Source organism: Panthera pardus, unplaced genomic scaffold (assembly GCF_024362965.1).
Source record: "Panthera pardus isolate Hobbes unplaced genomic scaffold, ASM2436296v1 HiC_scaffold_10, whole genome shotgun sequence".
Lineage (NCBI taxonomy): Eukaryota > Metazoa > Chordata > Mammalia > Carnivora > Felidae > Panthera > Panthera pardus.
Genome location: NW_026526655.1, coordinates 22,270,772 through 22,290,557, shown reverse-complemented (window position 1 = coordinate 22,290,557; position 19,786 = coordinate 22,270,772). Strand labels below are relative to the sequence as shown.

Here is a 19,786-nt window from a genome sequence, read left to right as displayed (position 1 = left end):
GAGCTCAAAAACAGAAAACAAATTCTTTTTTTTTTTTTTAATTTTTTTAAATGTTTATTTCTGAGAGAGAGAGAGACAGAGGATGAGTGGGGGAGGGGCAGACAGAGCGGGGGACACAATCCGAAGCAGGCTCCAGGCTCCGAGCTGTCAGCACAGAGCCCGCCACGGGGCTCAAACTCACAGACCACGAGATCATGACCTGAGCCGAAGTTGGACGCTCAACCGACTGAGCCACCCAGGTGTCCCAAGAAAACAAATTCTTAACATCAAAACAGTTACCTATCAAAACCAAGACAATTAAAACAGACAAGAAAATACAGAAGATAGACTAGATCCACCAACAGTAATAACTCAATGCAGCTATGAAAAAGAATTGCTCTAACAAAGACCAATATTTTCAGTTGTACAGAAAGAAGTAGAACTTCCAGGAGACAAAAACAACAAGTATAAAGAGAAAACACCAATGGATAGCATCAAGTGAAAGATTCAAAGAAACAATGAGCTAATGTCTTCAACAGCAGCCAAGAGAATTTAACAAATGGAATTGGAGAGTCAGCCAAAAGCTACCTGATAAAAGACAAGCAATGTCCCGGCAAAGAAGAAAACAAAAAGTAAATCAGCACTATTGTGTTAAAGAATAAAAAGCCAAACACAGTACTGTAATTGTCAAATACAAGACAGAAGGCCCTCCAACGTGTGTGACTTTGTATGCATGGGATTTTGGGGTTCTCAAAAGCTCTGAAGAACAAAGTGAAACAGTATGGTCTGATCACCAGTGCAGTTCAACAACTAGATTAGAGAAAGTTAGTGTTTAAATATTCACATATCAATGTAGTGATAATTCATAGTCTAATGCCGTACCCTATAACACTAAGTTGTTACCTACATCTATAAACAGATCGATTCTAATCATTCATTCGCTCAAAATATATTCAATGAAATTCTGCCATGTATTAAGTAAGTACATACACAACATTTTAAAAAAATTTCTATGAAAGGTTTTTCTAATGGCGATATTCAGCACTTGAGTCTTGAAACTTGAAAACTATTTGAAAACTAAAGTTGATGTCCAGTTTCCTGGGGCGCCTGGGTGGCTCAGTCAGTTGGGCATCCAACTTCAGCTCAGTTCATGATCTCATGGTCTGTGGGTTCGAGCCCCGCGTTGGGATCTGTGCTGACAGCTTGGAGCCTAGAGCCTGCTTCGGATTCTGTGTCTCCCTCTCACTCTGCCCCTCCCCGACTTGCACTCTGTCCCCTCTCTCTCAAAATAAATAAACATTTTTTAAAAAATTAAAGAAAAAAAAAAAAAGTTCCGTTTCCTAAGTGCACCTGGGTGGCTCAGTTGGTTAAACGTGTCACTCTTGATTTCTGCTCAGGTCATGATCTCATATTCATGAGACTGAGTCCCACATTGCTGAGCATGTAGGCTGCTTAAGAGTCTCTCTCCCTCTTGCTCTGCTTCTCCCTGACTCGCATACACATGCTCGCTCTCTTTCTCAAAAAAATGTTGTTTCCTGAATTATTCATCTGAGGTTCAAGTTGCAAAGGTCTGACTGGACATGCTATACACATCACACACATATTGACATCACATTTCTGTATATGTTATCTTTCCTATTCACTAAGTTATCAGGTGCTTTTACCATGTCTAACCTAAACACTGTAAACATTCCCTAAGATGAAAATAGTGTAGTGCACTTGATGGATCATTCAATTACTAAATAATAGTAAAAAATAGTGATTCAATAATTGTCAGTTATACAAATATGTGCCATAAAAATAGCTCTAAATGGAACACGTTACTTTCCAGTTTATGTAACTCCACTTCAGCTAAATGAGTTCTCTGTACAAAATACAAGAGTGAAAAGATATCAATTCTATATATATAGCATATGATACTATCTCCATCAGCCTGAGAAGAGCACCAAAGTGGGTCAAGCATTTTCCTATCATCGTTTGTAAGTCTGAACAAAAAATAGAAAACGACACTAATTTCTCATAGTTAAGGAATACTATTAACAACAACAACAACAACAACAACAACATAAAGCAAACAGCCACCAAAGCCACACAACTGTTGGGGGCAGGAGCTGTGGGTGAGGAGGCACGTGGTTTGAATAAGCAGAGGTTATTCACCATGAGGTTCAAAAGATGTTCAGAACACATCCAAGGGTTCAATACCCTGATTTTATAGATATTAGTTGCTATGTACATGGCATTAAACTCTTATGAAAATTTTTCTTAAATTCTTAATTAATGTTTATAAAAAATAGGGTTTGAAATTATGAAAAGAAAAAGGATAAAAATGCTACTCAAAAGGAGCATGGGCAGAGAAGTAACAAAATGAACACAGCAACAGCCTTTTAAGTCACTAGAGATAGCTTCTCAGATTTCAAACAATGCCTTCCAACAACCATGAAACAAAAATTCTAGATTGGAAGTAAAGACACTCAAACCCCACACACTTATCACCCAATTCCTTCCACATGATGCTCTTCCTGAAGCAGCTCCCAGGACTTGGAAATCACAAATCTGAAGGAATTCAGACTCAGCTATTAAGCACTTGTCCTGGTTTTAGGAGCAAGCATGTATCAGGGAGGGCCCTCTAGTACTCTCTCATGCATTTAACATACATTTATTGAGAGCACCTACTATTTGCCAGACACTGTTCTCAGTACTGGGGTTGCTACATTAACAAAAGAGGCAAGTCCTTGACCTCATGCAGGTTATAGTCTAACTGGAAGGGAGGGTAGAAACCCAATAAAATAAAAATGTATTTTGTCAAATGATCAGTGGTAAGGGAAAATAAAGCAGGGTTGGGAGGATACAAAGCCCTGGGAGGCTGCTACTTGAGAAACAGTAGTACAGAACCCTCTTGGATAGGACGACACCCGAGTGGGATTTAAAGGGAGTGATGCAGAGTGCCACATCTATGTCCAGTTCCCTACAATTGTCCCTGTCAGAGAAAACAGCTGGTGCTGAGGACTTGAAATGGGAGCATGTTGGTGGATTCTAGAAACAGTGAGGCGGTGCAACGTGGCTGAAAAATGATGAGTGAAAGGGGGTCTGGCAGCAGCTGAGGGAAGACAGATTCCAGAAGGACACAACCCTTTCACCTTAGGACTTACCATATAACCATTATCTTTTCCTTCACCAGAAATCTACCATGAAGATAGTAATAATGATACTGTGAGGCCATGTCCATGAGACATGCAGAAGGTACAGGCTTCTTACACTTTATAAAAACACAGCAGTAACTGGGTAGAACTGAGGGGGGGTAAACAACTTCCTCTTTTCTGAGGACATCGCCATGTTCACACTCCAAGACCACCGTAAAGGTATCTTTGTTTTTGACACATTTGATGTAATTCTTCTCCAGCTTTTCATAAAAGGAACATTGGCAAATGACAACTCAGTCATGCTATGTTCTGCCAGTAGAGTTCAAGTCCAAATGAATAAATACATGCCAATTTACACCTATTAAGTATGGTGGAACTGAATGAGTACTGACCTAAGATTTAAGAAATTCAAGTTCTCACTAGTCCATTCAAAAAAACCCTACTTTCTTTCTTCCGTTTTTTTTAATGGCTCGTTAACCATGAGCAAATCATATTAGGTTTCAGCTTTCTTCTTTGTAAACTAGTAAATTTCTACTAGTAAAGTAGAAAGATTTCTACTTTCTCCTGCAGTTCATTATGAAAACCACCTTGGTGCACACTTGCAGGGCTGACGTCCAGGAGAAGGCAGGAGATAAACAGTTGTCAGAGCACAAAGGTAACCAGCCTGCGACAGCAGCTATGACCACATCTTTGACCTGAACTCATCCCTTTCTCTCCTCTTCCCCTATCTGAGCAGCTGAGTGCACCCACCACACCCCTCTCTTGAAAAACCCTCTTCTTCTCTCCCTGCCCACATCACACCACCATTTCCCATCAGAGTTCTGTTTACCACACAGCCTCCTAACCAGGTTTTGGTCTTGGCCCACTCTCAGCTGTCCTCTGCGGTCCCAATACACTGAAAATGCACAAAGAGTGCCCTGTTGCGTAGTAATGTCTAAACTCCTCCTGGGGGGAGCCAAAGCCTTTTACATTCTGATCTCAACTTCACTCTTGACCTCTGGTTCTTCTCTGATAATATACCTTGTGCTCCTCTCACACTAACTAGTTTCTCAGATTTCAAAGATTCTTTATGCTTCCTTGTCTATGAGTTCTGTTTCCTCAGATTTGGACTGCCATCCCCACTTTGTATACCTGACTGCAGTGCGGCAATGCTCACTTCCTCCATGCTAACAGAATCCCATTTTTCCAGATATCCACTCTTCAAGAACCTTCCCTGCCTCCAACCATGAAGTATGTCAACACGAACCGCGTGACCAGTTCTGACCAGTAAGACATAAGGGGAAGTCCAGTGGAAGGATTCTAGGAAGGGTTTTAGTCCTTCTTTTAATGGTGGACACAGTCACATGTGCAGTTGTGGCTATCACCCTATAACCACTGGAGGGAGATTGGTGAGGACAAAGCCACCAACCTGAGGATGGCAAAGCAGAAAGACAAAGAATTTGGGTCTCTAGCGCAGCCATTTAATTGCTGAACTCACCAAAGAAAGCTATTCTAAATTGGGATTACCTTTATATAAAAGAATATACTGCCTTTAGGCATTTGAGTAAATGTTTTGTTATCTGCAGCCAACAGCATTCTATTAGATACCTTGCTAAAACTTTTACCTTTAAAAGTTTACAAGCTTTCTTGTTACCTTCTCTGTGAAGCTCTTCTGATCCCTTCTGGAATCAGCTTCTTCCTTCTCTGTGGATCTCCTGTACATTTTTATGGCTTCTATTATAAATTCATTACAGTATGTAATGAACTCTTTTTATATCTATATTCACCATTAAACTGTAAATTCCTATGGAATAAGCATTCTTTTCACTTTCTCTAGCTTGTAGCTCTTTCCTGAACTACAGACTCACGTGCCTGTTCAAGATCTCCACTTGCTGCCTTAGAGACATAAAATTGGTCAAGAGAATTATTGATTTCCTTCCCCCACAGCAGGAAACGGCCCCACCATCTACTACCCCTTTGCTAGTCATATTAATTCTACTTTATCCACACTTCACATATAATCCATCAGAAAGTATGGTACCATTAACTCAAAAATAGACACTCAACTTCATACTTCTCGTAATTTCCACTATTACCTTAACCCAGGAGGTCATGATAGCTCATCCTGTCACAATGAAACAGTCCTCAGTGATCTCCCTGCCTCCACTCTTGCCCCACCTCAGTCTCTTTATTACAAAGTAGCCAGAGTGAACTTCCTAAAACATAAACCAAATCGTCATTCCCTTGCTTTAAATCCTTTCAGCGGTTTCCAGTACTCTTAGACACTGACTAGTCACCGTCAAGTAGGACCTTCTCTCTAACCTTCAAATATGCCACACTCATCCACTAAGGGACCCTATACACTTGCTTGGAACACCTGTCCTCCAGATGTTCACCTGGATACCTCCTCCTCCTCATTCAGGTTTCAAATCAAACATCAGTTCTCTAAAGGCCCTCCAATGACTCCAGCTAATGCAGTGCCTTTTCTGGAGCCCTCAAGCTCCACTCAATTATACTCTACAAAATCTTCAAACCACACAATTTAAGTTCCTGAAATTATTTCATTTACATTAGTTTACATATTTACAGAGTGTCTCTGTAAGAGACATCTGTCTTACAGACATCTCTGTCTTACAGACATCTATATTAGAATGTGAGTTCCTTGAGAATAAGAGTTCTATCTGTCACACTGATTGCAGTATGAATGCTCCCTAAAATATATATGGGAGTCAATAAATATTTGTTGATGGATTTATTCTGATTATAATAGTCTTTGAACTCACAGTAGCTAATACAAAGAAAATGTTCAATAATTTTTTGGTGATTGAAAGCAATTTGCTAACTGGAAATTTATGTATTATGTTCCTTCCATAATCAATTTCAATAAAAGACCTAAATTTCCCAAAGCCTAATCCATACTTACTACTGAGCAATGGCGAGTTGATGATGATTCATTCTCCTCTGGTAGCAGCAATAGTGACTTCATATTTTCACCGTCTGCATAATCCACAGGCCGCAAACCAAATATGTTCCTGGTAAAATAAGTGCAGATGGGTTTAAGTAAATAGAATGTGTGACTTGATATTTAACTAAATGGATGCACCAGGGGATAAATTTTTTCAACTTCCTTAATAATACACAACTTTTATACTAAAATAAATGACTCAGAATTCATACAAAGCATAAGAATCAAGTATCACAAGCTGTTGAATTCAATGGAAAAAAACATGTGAAATTTCAATTTGATATCAGACCATTCTAGGGAGTATTTTTAATTGGATATATTGTTACTTACACATGAATTTTTTCACAACTCTGTATTCTTCTGTATTCAAATTCACATTTTTAATATAGCTTTATAATCATTAATCACCAAGGGTAGGATGCTTTCAAATGCAAATAAAAATAATTTACCATACTTATTATAGTCTCTGTATTCTATGTCAACAAATACAGAAATTAGATAAATACACAGGACAAGCATTCAGATCCACTAGAAAGAAAACCGTGCCACATGACAAACAAATGAATAAAGTAGTGGACAGGGCACTTTTAAAATTAATTTTAATATGTATGTACATTATATAGTAATCACAGCCATCAAGAAAACCAACTGTGGTTTAGGGAATAAGTTGATGCAGACTTCTCAGCATGTGCTAATTCATAAGTCACTGAATATTACACTGGAAGGGAATTCAGAGACGTGTAGAAATCTGTTATTTCATAGATAAGAAAACAAAAAGGTTCCAATGACTTAACTAAGGTTGTGTTTTTCCTTGTTTATTCCAATAATATTCAATACTGCCCATCATTCATTTTTTATTTATAAGTAAATTGGTAAAACTGTACAACTTTTGTCTACTATTCCACTTCCTTACACATGGTTTCAAAATAATTTTAATATATTGTATTATGATAAAAAGTTTTCTAAAATGATAGAGTTAAGATGGTGGAGAAGTAGAGGGGACCCTGGGCTTTCCTTGCCCCTCAAACACAGCTGCTTTGAAGTCAGAGTACTTGGAACACCCAGGAAATTGATCTGCAGAGTGGCAAAGGACCTTCACAGCTGTAGGGAGACAGCTTGGCAAGTACGAGGTGCATGGATGTGAATCAGCAGAGAGAAAAACAGCTTAGCTGTGGAGGAAAAGGGAACCTTTCCATGAAGAGACAGAACAGAGAGGTGTTGAGATAGTGCAGCATTGAGACAGCACAAGAAGAAAACCTCCCTGGCCCATGGACAGGGGAACGAGAAGTACTGAGGTCTCAGTTCTTTTTTGCAAACAGCTGATGGAGCTCAAACTCTGAGGTTGTGGACGTGCACAACTCTCTTTGGAGCAGAACTGTGGAGCATGCTCCTGGAGAGAAGGGACGAGGTCCTGGAGTGCATAGTGTCGTGTAGTGATCTTTGGGATACACTGGGAGGGAACAGTCCCCTTCCTGGAGTACTTTTGGAAGGGGGTTTACTGCCTCCCTAAGGACAAAAGACCTTGCAGGTGCCAGCCAAGGGTCTTTCTTCAGCAGAGAGGCTCTGCTCTGGAGGAGGAAGGGAGTGAGTCTGAGTGATGCCAGGTCCTTTAAGACTTTGGGTTTTGAATCCCAGCTGTGCGCCAAAGAAAAAACACAGGAGAGTTATGATGCAGGGCAATTTGACTGCCCTAGCTATTCTGGGAGGAAACAATCAACAAAACTAAAAGGCAACCGACGGAATGGAAGAAGATATTTGCTAATGACATATCAGATAAAGGGTTAGTATCCAAAATCTATAAAGAACTTATCAAATTCAACACTCAAAAAACAAATAATCCAGTGAAGAAATGGGCAGATGACACGAACAGACATTTTTCCAAAGAAGACATTCGGATGACTAACAAACACATGTAAAGATGCTCAACATCACTCACCATCAGAGAAATACAAATGAAAACCACAATGAGATACCATCTCACACCTATCAGAATGGCTGAAATAACTCAGGAAACAGATGTTGGCAAGGGTGTGGAGAAAGGGGAACCCTCTTGCACTGCTGGTGGGAAAGCAAACTGGTGCAGCAGCTCTAGAAAACAGTATGGAGGTTCCTCAAAAAATTAAAAATAGAACTATCCTACGGCCCAGCAATTGCACTAGTAGGTATTTATCCAAAGGATACAAAAATGCTGATTTGAACGGGCACATGCACCCCAATGTTTACAGCAGTGCTATCAATAGCCAAATTATGGAAAGAGCCCAAATGTTCATTGACTGATAAATGGTTAAAGAAGATGTGGAATATATATATAATGGAATACTACTCAGTGATCAAAAAGAATGAAATCTTGGGGTGCCAGGGTGGCTCAGTCAGTTAAGTGTCTGACTTCGGCTCAGGTCATGATCTCACGGTTCATGAGTTCAAGCCCCACATCAGGCTCTGGGCTGATGGCTCAGAGCCTGAAATCTGCTTCAGATTCTGTCTCTCCCTCTCTCTCTGCTCCTCCCTCACTAATGCACTGCCTCCCTCTCTCTCTCTCACTCTCTCTCTCTCTCAAAAATAAACTAAAAACAAAAAACATTAACAAAAAAGAATGAAATTTTGCCATTTGCAACAACATGGATCGAACTAGAGTGTATTATGCTATGTAAAGTCAGAGAAAGGTAAATATTATATGATTTCATTCATATGTGGAATTTAAGAAACATAACAGATGAACATAGGGGAAGGGAAGGAAAATCAAGATAAAAACGGAAAGGGAGGCAAACCATACGAAACTTAAATACAGAGAACAAATTGAGGGGAGGTGGGTGGGGGGATGGGCTAAATGCGTGATTGGCATTAAGGAGAGCACTTGGGATGAGCACTGGGTGGTATATGGAAGTGATGAATCACTGGGCTCTATTCCTGAAACCCATAAACACTGCATGTTAACTAACTTGAATTTAAAATAAATAAATTTTTAAAAATAAATTAAAAAAAAAAGTAATATGCCAACATAAAAAAAGTTTTCTTTTTAAAAACAAAATTTAATATTTATTTATTTTTGAGAGACAGAGAGAGACAGAGCACAAGTGGGAGAGGGGCAAGAGAGACACACACAGAATCCGAAGCAGGCTCCAGGTTCTGAGCTGTCAGCACAGAGCCTGACACAGGGCTTGAACCCACGAACTGTGAGATCATGACCTGAGCCGAAGCTGGACACCCAACTGACTGGGCCACCCAGGAGCCCCCCAGAAAAGTGTCCTAAAATGAGCATTTCTTTTATAAGACTTCATAGTTTTTAAGATTATGGTATGTCCATGTAATGGCCGTTAAAGTGAGCCATGAAAATGCAATGTGTTCAACTAGATATAAAATGGCGAACATGGTACAATACCAGCTTTTAAAATTGCACTGAATGTATAGAGAAAGATCTGGAAGGAAACAGAGTGGAAGGAAGAGGGAGGAGGAAGCTGTCAACTCAGATGCTGCATGAAGGGCACATAAATGAGGGACAAAAGCACCAGTTTGGAGACAAGGTCATTAATGACCAAGGGGAAAGATGTTTTGATGGCATAGCAGGAAAAGAAAGCTAGTGATCAAGAAAAGAAATGAACCACAGCAAACATTTCTCTAATCACTGTTACTTATCACTATCAGGTTCAGTCACTCTTTCTTTTTGGATTAGCACTGGTAAATATGGATAAATTTGTACTCTCAGATTTCCCTTTAGGCCTAGGTTCAATAACTTGTAACCTTCCTCTGACAACAGTCTTTCTCTACAAGAACTGCATTGTGTTTTGGCTCTCTGATTTACAACAAAGTGACAAGTCATTGTGCTACATTTGGGGTCTTTCCAAATTCCCATACACTTAGAGCAATCTCAGTTTATTTCAAAAGGCAATTAATTTCATCCACTATACTTGATACTTCTCAGTTTCATTCTCTTAAAATACTGTGCTCACATACCAAATAAACAATCTCCTCACACATATATTCTGTAAGTATGACAATCAAAAAACAGAAATCTGAGATAATGAATCCATTATTCTGGGTCTTAAACCACCAAGTGCAAAAATGAATAAACAACAAAAAACCACGTCATACTATAGGCCATCAAAAAAATCACTGTACACAAAAAGACTTTTTTAACAACTGAAAATTTCACACTTCACAGACATAAAAGGTAAGAGCCCAATCAAGTGTACTTTAATAAGTAGTAACTATAGCATAGTTGTTTTTACACAGGTATGAATAAAAGTCCATTACGACAACACAGAATAATATTAATGAAAGTACTTCTCAAAGCACCACCATCAGCTTGTGGGCTTCAAACAAAAAGTAACCAGTAAAACAATTGTCTGCACAAGTAAGATGCTTGTACTGAAGTTTTCCGTCATAAATGACAGGCAGGATTCTAATTTACATTTAGAGTCCTTACTACACAAAGCTTACTATCTCATATGGTCTTTAAACATGCACTTGGATTATGGACAGCTTCTGCTTATACACAGTTCACTAAACCCTGAGCCCTCCTGTATTGCTAATGAACTGGAGAATGGCACATACAAATGCTACAGATTGAAAGATAATCAGTTAAGCCTCAGTCCTGCATCACAGGAGACAGAGCCTATTAAATCCTGTCATGTTTCGCCTTTGTCGTGGACTACTGAAATCTGAAATTAGAGACAAGTTTTTATACGGCACCTTCAAAAAACCAGAGCAAGAGGAGACAGCATAGGTTAAGATTTCTCCTTTATCACATGGGTACGAGAAAGCCACACCTTTTTCCCCATAATGATATATTTGAATGGACTAACATTTTCTTTACAGACTTAGTGTAAAAAAAATCAGTTTAAAATGTACATAATTGCAGGGCACCTAGGTGGCTCCGTCGGTTAAGCATCCATCCAACTCTTGGTTTCAGCTCAGGCAGTGATCTCATGGTTTGGGAGATCAAGCCCTAAGTTGGGCTATGTGCTGACAGCGCAGAGCCTGCTTGGGATTCTCTCTCTCCCTGTCTCTCTCTTCCCCTACTTTGCTCGCGCTATCTCAAAAAAGAACAAACATTAAAGAAAATAAATAAATAAATAAATAAATAAATAAATAAATAAAATTTGAAAAAAAGGTAATACTTGAAGAAAAGTGACACGTCACACGTACAGGAGACTATCACTGTGACTGATTATTAATTGAAGACAGAATAACTCTCCTCACTAGGATTCTTTTTGATCACTAAGACTGATGAGAAGTAAGTTCTTACTAAAGAGTTGAACTGCTGTGTTTAACTATTCAGCTTCACCCCAAAGGCAACAGTTCAGGTCACAACATTAACCCTTTCATGTCCTTTCTGTCCAAGAATATGGTGGAAACTGCCCACGACTATTCCCAAGAGAAGTCTCACCACTTTTAAAAGGGGAGAAGGAGAGATGGGCAAATTTAGACTTCCATTTGCATACACAGATCATTCAGTCCCAGATACTCATGCAAAAAGGCATTTTTGCTAATACTAAACCTATCATGCATGACAGGCTACCAAGACAGTCCATGAATGAAATCCTTTATGAATCCTATAAAATTACAAACACATAGATTTTAATTTTTCAAGTCACTTGGCTTGCTGTGAAGCAGGAAACAGCACAGAAATTCAAAAGAGCAACATTTATTTTTTAAGCTGTAAAACATAAATTATCTGTTATAGGAGATTAATTTTTTAAAAAATTAACTAGGGCAATGGGACAATTAATAGGTCCAATGGTCCATATAATATTTTCTAATTACGAATTCTACATGCTTGCAAGGGAAACTATGCTAATGGCAGACCATGTGCCAAATCCTAAACTTTATATATCTCTTAAAAAAAAAAAAAAATGCTATTCTCCATACAGTCAAAATAGTTCTGATGGGATGTAAGAGCTTTGTTTTAGGTTCACATTGGATGCACTGAAGGCAGTAGGGAAGATAGACAGATAGTTTTGACCAGTCACCAATATAAATATTCACAGACAAAGAAGAAGCATAGAAGATATGAAACTTTTTACCTGAGGTTAAAACAGAAGTAATTTTCCCTCTTGGGTAATGGACTCTTATTTTAGTACATAAGAGGTAACTTCTCATGCAAAACAGAAGTAAAATCAGAGTTAAATGAATTAATATATTTAAATGTAAAATGTATTTTTAAAAGTGGCAAAGTTCACATAGCAAAAGGCCAAAGCAAATAAGAAAGTACTGTAAGTAAATTGTGATTTAAAAAACAGTAAGGTATTAGAATAACATTAAGTCTAAACAAAAGATAAAGTTTGAAGTAGATATATATGACCATCTAGTATACACATATTCCCTCCATTATCATAAAGACTTAGGGCCCCAAAACCTTACAGTAGGAAGTTCACAGCTGAGGATCACAGCTTCCATGAGAAAATACAGGACTAGAAGACTTCACTGGTGAACTTTTAAAAGTCCCTGGATTTTTTAAATTAAACAATGAAGACAGTAGATAAAGAATATCAATGATAGTACTATACGTAGTTAATTCCTAGTTACCAAGTCTTACCTTATAAGGTTTCAAGATTTCTTCCACCAGTATTCAACAAATTGCTTTTAAATTCATTTAGCTTTGTGATAAACCATATTCCATTCTTTCTTTTCTCATACCTGGCCTTCCATAAATATTCAATTCCTAATTATATTTCTGAGTTGTTGACTCTTTCCACCGCCTGGGCTATAAAAAGACTGTTATTTTCACACGTTATAAGCAATACTAAAAAAAAATGGTTCTTGAGCCTTCTCTCCAAAATTTTAAGTTACATGGTCTTTTTGGTTAATTTTTTTTTTTTAATGTTTGTTTATTTTTGAGAGAGACAGTGTGAGTAAGGGAGGGGCAGAAAGAGAGGGAGACACAGAAGCTGAAGCAGGCTCCAGGCTCTGAGCTGTCAGCACAGAGCCCAACACAGGGCTCGAACTCGCAAACTGTGAGACCATGACCTGAGCCGAAGTCAGATGCTTAACTGACTGAGCCACCCAGGCACGCCAAGTCACATGGTCTTAGCACCATTTATGACAACTTAATAGCAGAACATATCCGAATACAGAACTTTCTAACATGGATCCCTTAGTCCTCATATACAAGCTTTGCTACATTCCAAAGACATCCAAAAATACCCTTAGTCTGAGGCTGGATTTTGTCTCAGGTTTTCTTCTCCCTCCCAAGACTAAATTATAAAAATCTTTACTCTTCTCTACAAGTTTGCTTTACACCCAATTGAAATAATTCAAGTTAAATTCCTACAGTAGCAGAAAAGGTATAAAATCAATCAAAATATGTCAAATGTCGAGTAAAAAGAATCTATGTTTGGTGTCAAGGACATAAGTCGTCTATTAAACATGCTTTCAATAGGAACTATATTAACCACCAATTCCTTGTGTCTATACTACAGTGCAAATCAGTGGACCCAAGGCTGGCTTACATGCCTCCTTAGCTTAAAGGGCCCTGAAGTATGTGGAAATAAAGATAGTATTTTTTAACATTCAGTACTCAAGAACGATCACAGCATTTGACTAAATCATATAAAGGCAGATCCAAACCTTTATGGGTTTGCGATACTCTGCTATACATATAAGAAATATAATAAATACAGTATTTCCCCACAGACCCTGTCTCACTGGTATGCCCTATGCAAAGCATCAGTAAGATGATCTTCATGGGCATCCTCCTAAAAATCAGTCTCAGATAAAACTGAAAAATAAGTAAACTTTATTTTTATAGCATACAGGGAATATATAAAGATAAATTTAAAGGGCATCTGGGTGGCTCAGTTGTTAAGCATCTGACTCTTGATTTTGGCTGAGGTCATGATCTTGCCATTTGTGGGTTCAAGCCACATGTCAGGCTCCTTGCTTACAGTGCAGAGCCCGCTTAGGATTCTCTCTCTCTCCCTCTACCTCTGCCCCTCTCCTACTGGCACTCTCTCTCTCTCTCTCAAAATAAATAAACATTAAAAAAATAAAATATAAAATATATGTAAAGATAAAGTAATGAGACAACAAAAAGTCCATCTTCACTCTAGTTCCTGTACTCTACTATCAATACGTTACTATTTCAGAGTGGCAACTACTAGTAACAAAACTGGAGAGATTTTCAAATATTATATACTATACAAATTATCAAAATAGATAATGATGTGCCGAATGGAGGAAGAGCTTATTTCTGTAAGATACTCCACGCGTGTTCCAGAGACCAGAGAAGGCAGAAAGCATCCTTGAGTATCTTTCTAGGAAGTGGAAGAGAAGAGGCTGGTAAAATGGAGGAGTAAGAGGACCCTAAGATCACCCTGCCCCACGGATACAACTAGATAACACTCATATCAGTGTAAATAACCCAGAAAACAACCCAAACCTTGGCAGAACAAACCCCACAATGAGAGAGAAGAGTAGAGGTCACACTGAAGAAGGTAGGAAGGGCATACAAGTGGTAGGAAGCTAATTGGACCACAGCCTCCCTGGGAGGGAGGGAGCCACAGGCACAGAGAAGGACTATCATGGGAGCCTACACAGGTAAGACAAATCCCCAAAACATTTGGCTTTGAAAGTGAAAGAAGCTTCACAGTTCTTACAACCAGCAGGACTTAAAGCCTGAAATTTGAATACTCTCCCTCTGGGAGACCCCAGAGGGCATTAGGAAGTAGAATTCAGGCCTTAAAGAAAGTTCAACATACAGCCTGGGGAGATGCAGCAGCATCTTGCAGCAGCAGTTTGGAAACACCTGGGGGATATGGGAGAGTTATTTACTCATCTCAGAGCAAGGGGTAGGTTTTGCAGGGAGACTACACCGAGAACATTTCCCTCCCCTGTTGCCAGGCATGAACACACAGCCACCTGTGGGCAACGGTGCAGCGCCAACATTTATTAACTTGTCTGTAGCAAGCCCTGCTCCCGCCAGTCGAGCCGGCCTCAGTTCCAGCGCTGTGGGTCCCCACCCCCAGAAGACCCGTGCAAGCCTTGCTAATACCACATCTCCCTACCTGCATACTTCACAGGGCCTTGGTCGTGGTAGTGGTAGAGGGCCCTCATGGAATATCACGCATCCTGTTAAAACTGTGCACCCCACCCTTGCCAGGGACCTAACACTGGCCACAACTGGCAAAGAGAACCACTGCAGATGACTAGATTGAAGGAAAAAGCAGTCAAGACACAATAAACGGGCTCACACAACACACACAGGAGACACCCATGAAGTGCCATGTTCTGGTGAACAGGGGACACTGCACTGCAAGACACTACAGGACCTCTTCTTCATAAGGCCATCACTTCACAAGGCAGGAGACTTGGCTGACTTTCCTAACACACAGAAACAGACACAGAGAAGGACACCTGGGTGGTTCAGATGGTTAAGCATCCAACTTTGGCTCAGGTCATGATCTCACAGTTCATGGGTTCGAGCCCAATGCTTTGGATTCTGTCTCTCTCTCTCTGTCCTTTCCCCACTCACACTCTGTCTCTGTCTCCCTCTCTCAAAAATAAACATTAAAAAAAAAAAAAAAAAGAAAGAAACAGAGACAAAATGATGAAACAGAGGAATATGTCTCAAATGAAAGAACAGGACAAAATCACAGCAAGAGAGCTCAATAAAATGGAGATAAAAAAAAAATGCCTAATAAAGAATTTAAAGTAATGATAATAAAGACATTCACTGGACTTGAGGAAAAGGTGGAGGACATCAGTGAGACCCTCAAAAAGAGCCAGAGAAGAAGAATAAAATAAATGAAATAAAAATTAAAAATAAAGTACACAGAATAAATAGTAAGCTACAGGAAGCAGAAAAATGAATTAGTGACTGAGAGTACAGAGTAATGGAAAGTAATCAAGTGACCAGAGGCGAGAAAAAAATTATACAAATTGAAAACAGACTAAAAGAACTCAGGGACTCCATCAAGTGTAATATAATGCAAATATTAGAGAGACCCTAGAAGAAGAAAAAAGAGAAAAAATGAGGCAGAAAATTTAATTGAAGAAATAACTGCTAAAAACTTTCCTAATCTGGGGAAGTAAAAAGATATCTAGATCCAGGAGGCACAGAGATTCCTACAACAAAATCAAGCCAGGAAGGTCCACACCAAGGTACATAGTAACTAAAACAGCAAAAAGTAATGATAAAGACAGAATTTGAAAAGCAGCAAGAGAAAAGAAGATAGTTACACATAAGAAACTCCATACAACTATCAGCAGATTTTTCAGCAGAAACTTCGCAGGTCAGAAGGGAATGGCATGATATATGCACAGTGCTGAAAGGAAAAATCTGCAGCCAAGAATACTCTACACAGCAAGGCTATTATTCAGAATAGGAGGGGGAAAAAAAAGTTTCCTAGACAAATAAAAGCTAAAGGAATACATAACCATTAAACCAGCCCTGCAAGAAACATTAAATGGAACTAAGTGGGAAGAAAAGACCATAAGTGAGGGTAAGAAAAGTAGGAAGCACAAAAGCAGTAAAAATATGCATGTCTATAAAAGTCAAGGGATTCACAAAATAAAAGGATGTAAAGTATGACACCATATACCTAAAACATGGGGCAAGATAAGTAGAGAATAGATTCAGACTTAAACGACTATCAATTTAATATAGACTGCTATATGCAGAAGACATTATATACAAAACTAATGGTAACCACAAATCAAAAACCAGTGACATGCAAAAAATAAAAACAAAGGTGTCCAAATGTATCACTAAAGAAAGACAGAAAACTGTGAGAAGAGAGCAAGAAAAGATCAGAGAATTATAAAAACAACAGCAAAATAAGTAACAAAATGGCAATAATACATACCTAGCTATAATTACTTCGAAAGCAAATGGACTAAACATTCAAATCAAAAGACACAGGATGACATGATGGCAAGGCTAAAGAAACAAGAGCCATCCATATGCTGACTACAAGAGATTCACTTCAGACCTAAAGACACATGCAGATAGAAAGTGAGAGAATGAAGAAACATTTATCATGCAAATGGATGTCAACAGAAAGCCTAGGTAGCAATACTTACATAGGACAAAACAGACTTTAAAACAAAGACTGTAACACAAGACAAAGAACACTATATAATTAGTAAGAGGACAATCCAACAAGAAGACAGAACAAATATAGGGGCACCTGGGTGGCTCAGTCGGTTGAGCGTCCGACTTTGGCTCAGGTTATGATCTCACAGTTCGTGGGTTCAAGCCCGCATCAGGCTCTGTGCTGACCACTTGCTCAGAGCCTGGAGCCTGCTTCAGATTTTGTGTCCCCCCCTCTCTCTGCCCCTCCCCTGCTCATGCTTTGTCTCACTCTGTATCTCAAAAATAAACAAATGTAAAGAAAAAAATTTTTTTTAAAAGATAGAATATAAATATTTATGCATTCAACATGGGAGTACATAAAACAGTTAATAACAAACATAAAGGAAACAATCAATAGTGATACAATAGTAGGGGACTTTAATACCCCACTTACATAAATTGACCCATATCAAAAGAGAAAATCAACAAGAAAACAGGGGCCTTGAATGACATACTGGTCAGATGGATTTAACACATATATTCAAAATATTCCATCCAAAAACAGCAGAATACACATTTCTTTCAAGTGCACACAGAACATTGTCCCAAATAGATCACATAGGTCACAATACAAGTCTCAACAAATTAAAAAAGATCAAAGTCATACCATTCATCTTTTCAGACAATAACACAATGAAACTAAAAATCAACCACAAGAAAAAATCTGGAAAGAGCACAAATATAAGGAGATTAAATAACATGTTACTAAACAATGACTGGGAATCAAAGAAGAAATCAAAGAAGAAAGCAAAAAATGCATGGAGACAAACGACAATGAAAACACAATGGTCTGAGGACCTGGATGGCTCAGTCGGTTGAGCATCTGACTTCAACTCAGGTCATAATCTCACAGTTAAATCTGAGTCCCACAATGGGCTCACTGCTGTCAGCACAGAGCCCCCTTCAGATCCTCTGTCCCCCTCTCTCCCTTTCTGTCCCTCCCTCACTTGGGCTCTTCCAAAAATAAGTAAACATTTAAAAAAAAACAAAACAAAAACACAAAGGTCCAAAATCTTTGGAATGCATCAAAAGGGGTTCTAAGAGGGAAGATTATAGCAATACATGCCTACCTCAAGAAAAAAGAAAAATCTCAAATAAACAACTTAATCTTATACCTAAGGAGCTAGAAAAAGAAAAACAAATAAAACCCCAAACGAGAAATCATAAAGACGAGAGCAGAAAGAAATGATACAGAAACTAAAAATGAATACGTAAATGAACAAGCAAATCAATGAAACCAAAAGATGGCTCTTTGAAAAGATCAACAAAGTTGATAAGCCTCTAGCCAGACTCATCAAAAAACAAGACAGTACTCAAAGAAAAAAAAAAAAAAAATCACAAATGAAAGAGGATAAATAGCAATCAACACCACAGAAATACAAAGGACTGTAAGAGAATATTATGAAACAAACTGGACAAACTGGAAGTCATGGATAAGTTCCTAGAAACATGTAACATACCAAAACTGAAGCAGGGGGAAATACAAAACCTGAATAGACCAATTACCAACAATGAGGTTGAACGAGTAATCAAAAAACTCCCACCAAACAAAAGTCCATGACTAGACAGATTCACAGATGAACTCTACCAAACATTTAAAAGAGTTAATACCTATTATTTTCAAAGTTCTCCAAAACATAAAAGAGAAAGAAAAACTTCCATTTTCATTCTATGAGGCCAGCATTACCATGATAGCAAAACCACATAAAGACATCAAGAGAAATACAGGCCAGTATCTGTTAAGAACACTGACAAAGTATCAGCAAACTGAATCCAACAATACATTAAAAAAAATCAATTCCTACAATCAAGGAGGATTTATTCCTGGGATGCAAGGGTAGTTCAATGTTCACAAGTAAATCAATTTGATACATCATATCAAAACAAAAAAGATAAAAAACATTTCAATAGATGCAGAAAAAGCATGTGAAAAAGTACAACATCCATTCTGATAAAAATCCTCAACAAAGTAGGTTTCAAGGAAACATACCTCAACATAATAAAAGCTTTACATGAAAAACACAGCTAACATTATACTTAATGGGGAAAAACAGAGCTTTCCCCTAAAGTCAGGAACAAGTCAAGGATGTCCAATCTCACCATGTTTATTCAACGTAGCACTAGAAGCCCTAGCCACAGCAATCAGACAACAAAAAGAAATAAAAGGCATGCAAATTGGTAACTTTCACTATTTGCAGATGACATGATACCATATAAAGAAAACCCGAAAGACTCAACCAAAAAACTACTAGAACTGAAAAATGAATTCAGTAAGGTCAGAGGATATAAAATCAATGTGCACAAATCTATTGCACGTCTATAGCACTAATAATTAAACAGCATAAAGAGAAATTAAGACAACAATCCCATTCACAACTGCACCAAAAATAGTAAGATACCTAGGAATAAACCTCACCAAACAGGTGAAAGACATGTACTTTGAAAAGTATAAAATACTGATGAAAGAAATTGAAGACAACACAAATGGAAAATAAGAAGGCATTCCCTGCTCACTGACTGGAAGAACAAATATTGTTAAAATGTCTGTACTAGCTACCCAAAGCAATCTACAGATTTTTTTAAATATTTTTTTTAAATTTATTTATTTTTGAGAGAGAAAGAGCATGAACAGGGGAGGGGCAGAGAGAGAAG

The 19,786-nt window shown here is 38.3% G+C and overlaps 1 protein-coding gene across 3 annotated transcripts in view; it reads right to left on the bottom strand.

The window, feature by feature from the left end:
- Window positions 1–19,786, bottom strand: part of BARD1 (BRCA1 associated RING domain 1) — an 82,751-nt gene that overhangs the window by 15,899 nt on the left and 47,066 nt on the right. For all 3 annotated transcript variants that reach the window (XM_019446083.2, XM_019446084.2, XM_019446085.2), the window contains one exon: window positions 6,022–6,130. In XM_019446083.2, the coding sequence (XP_019301628.2) occupies window positions 6,022–6,130 (109 nt within the window). The remainder of the gene's footprint in view (window positions 1–6,021; window positions 6,131–19,786) is intronic.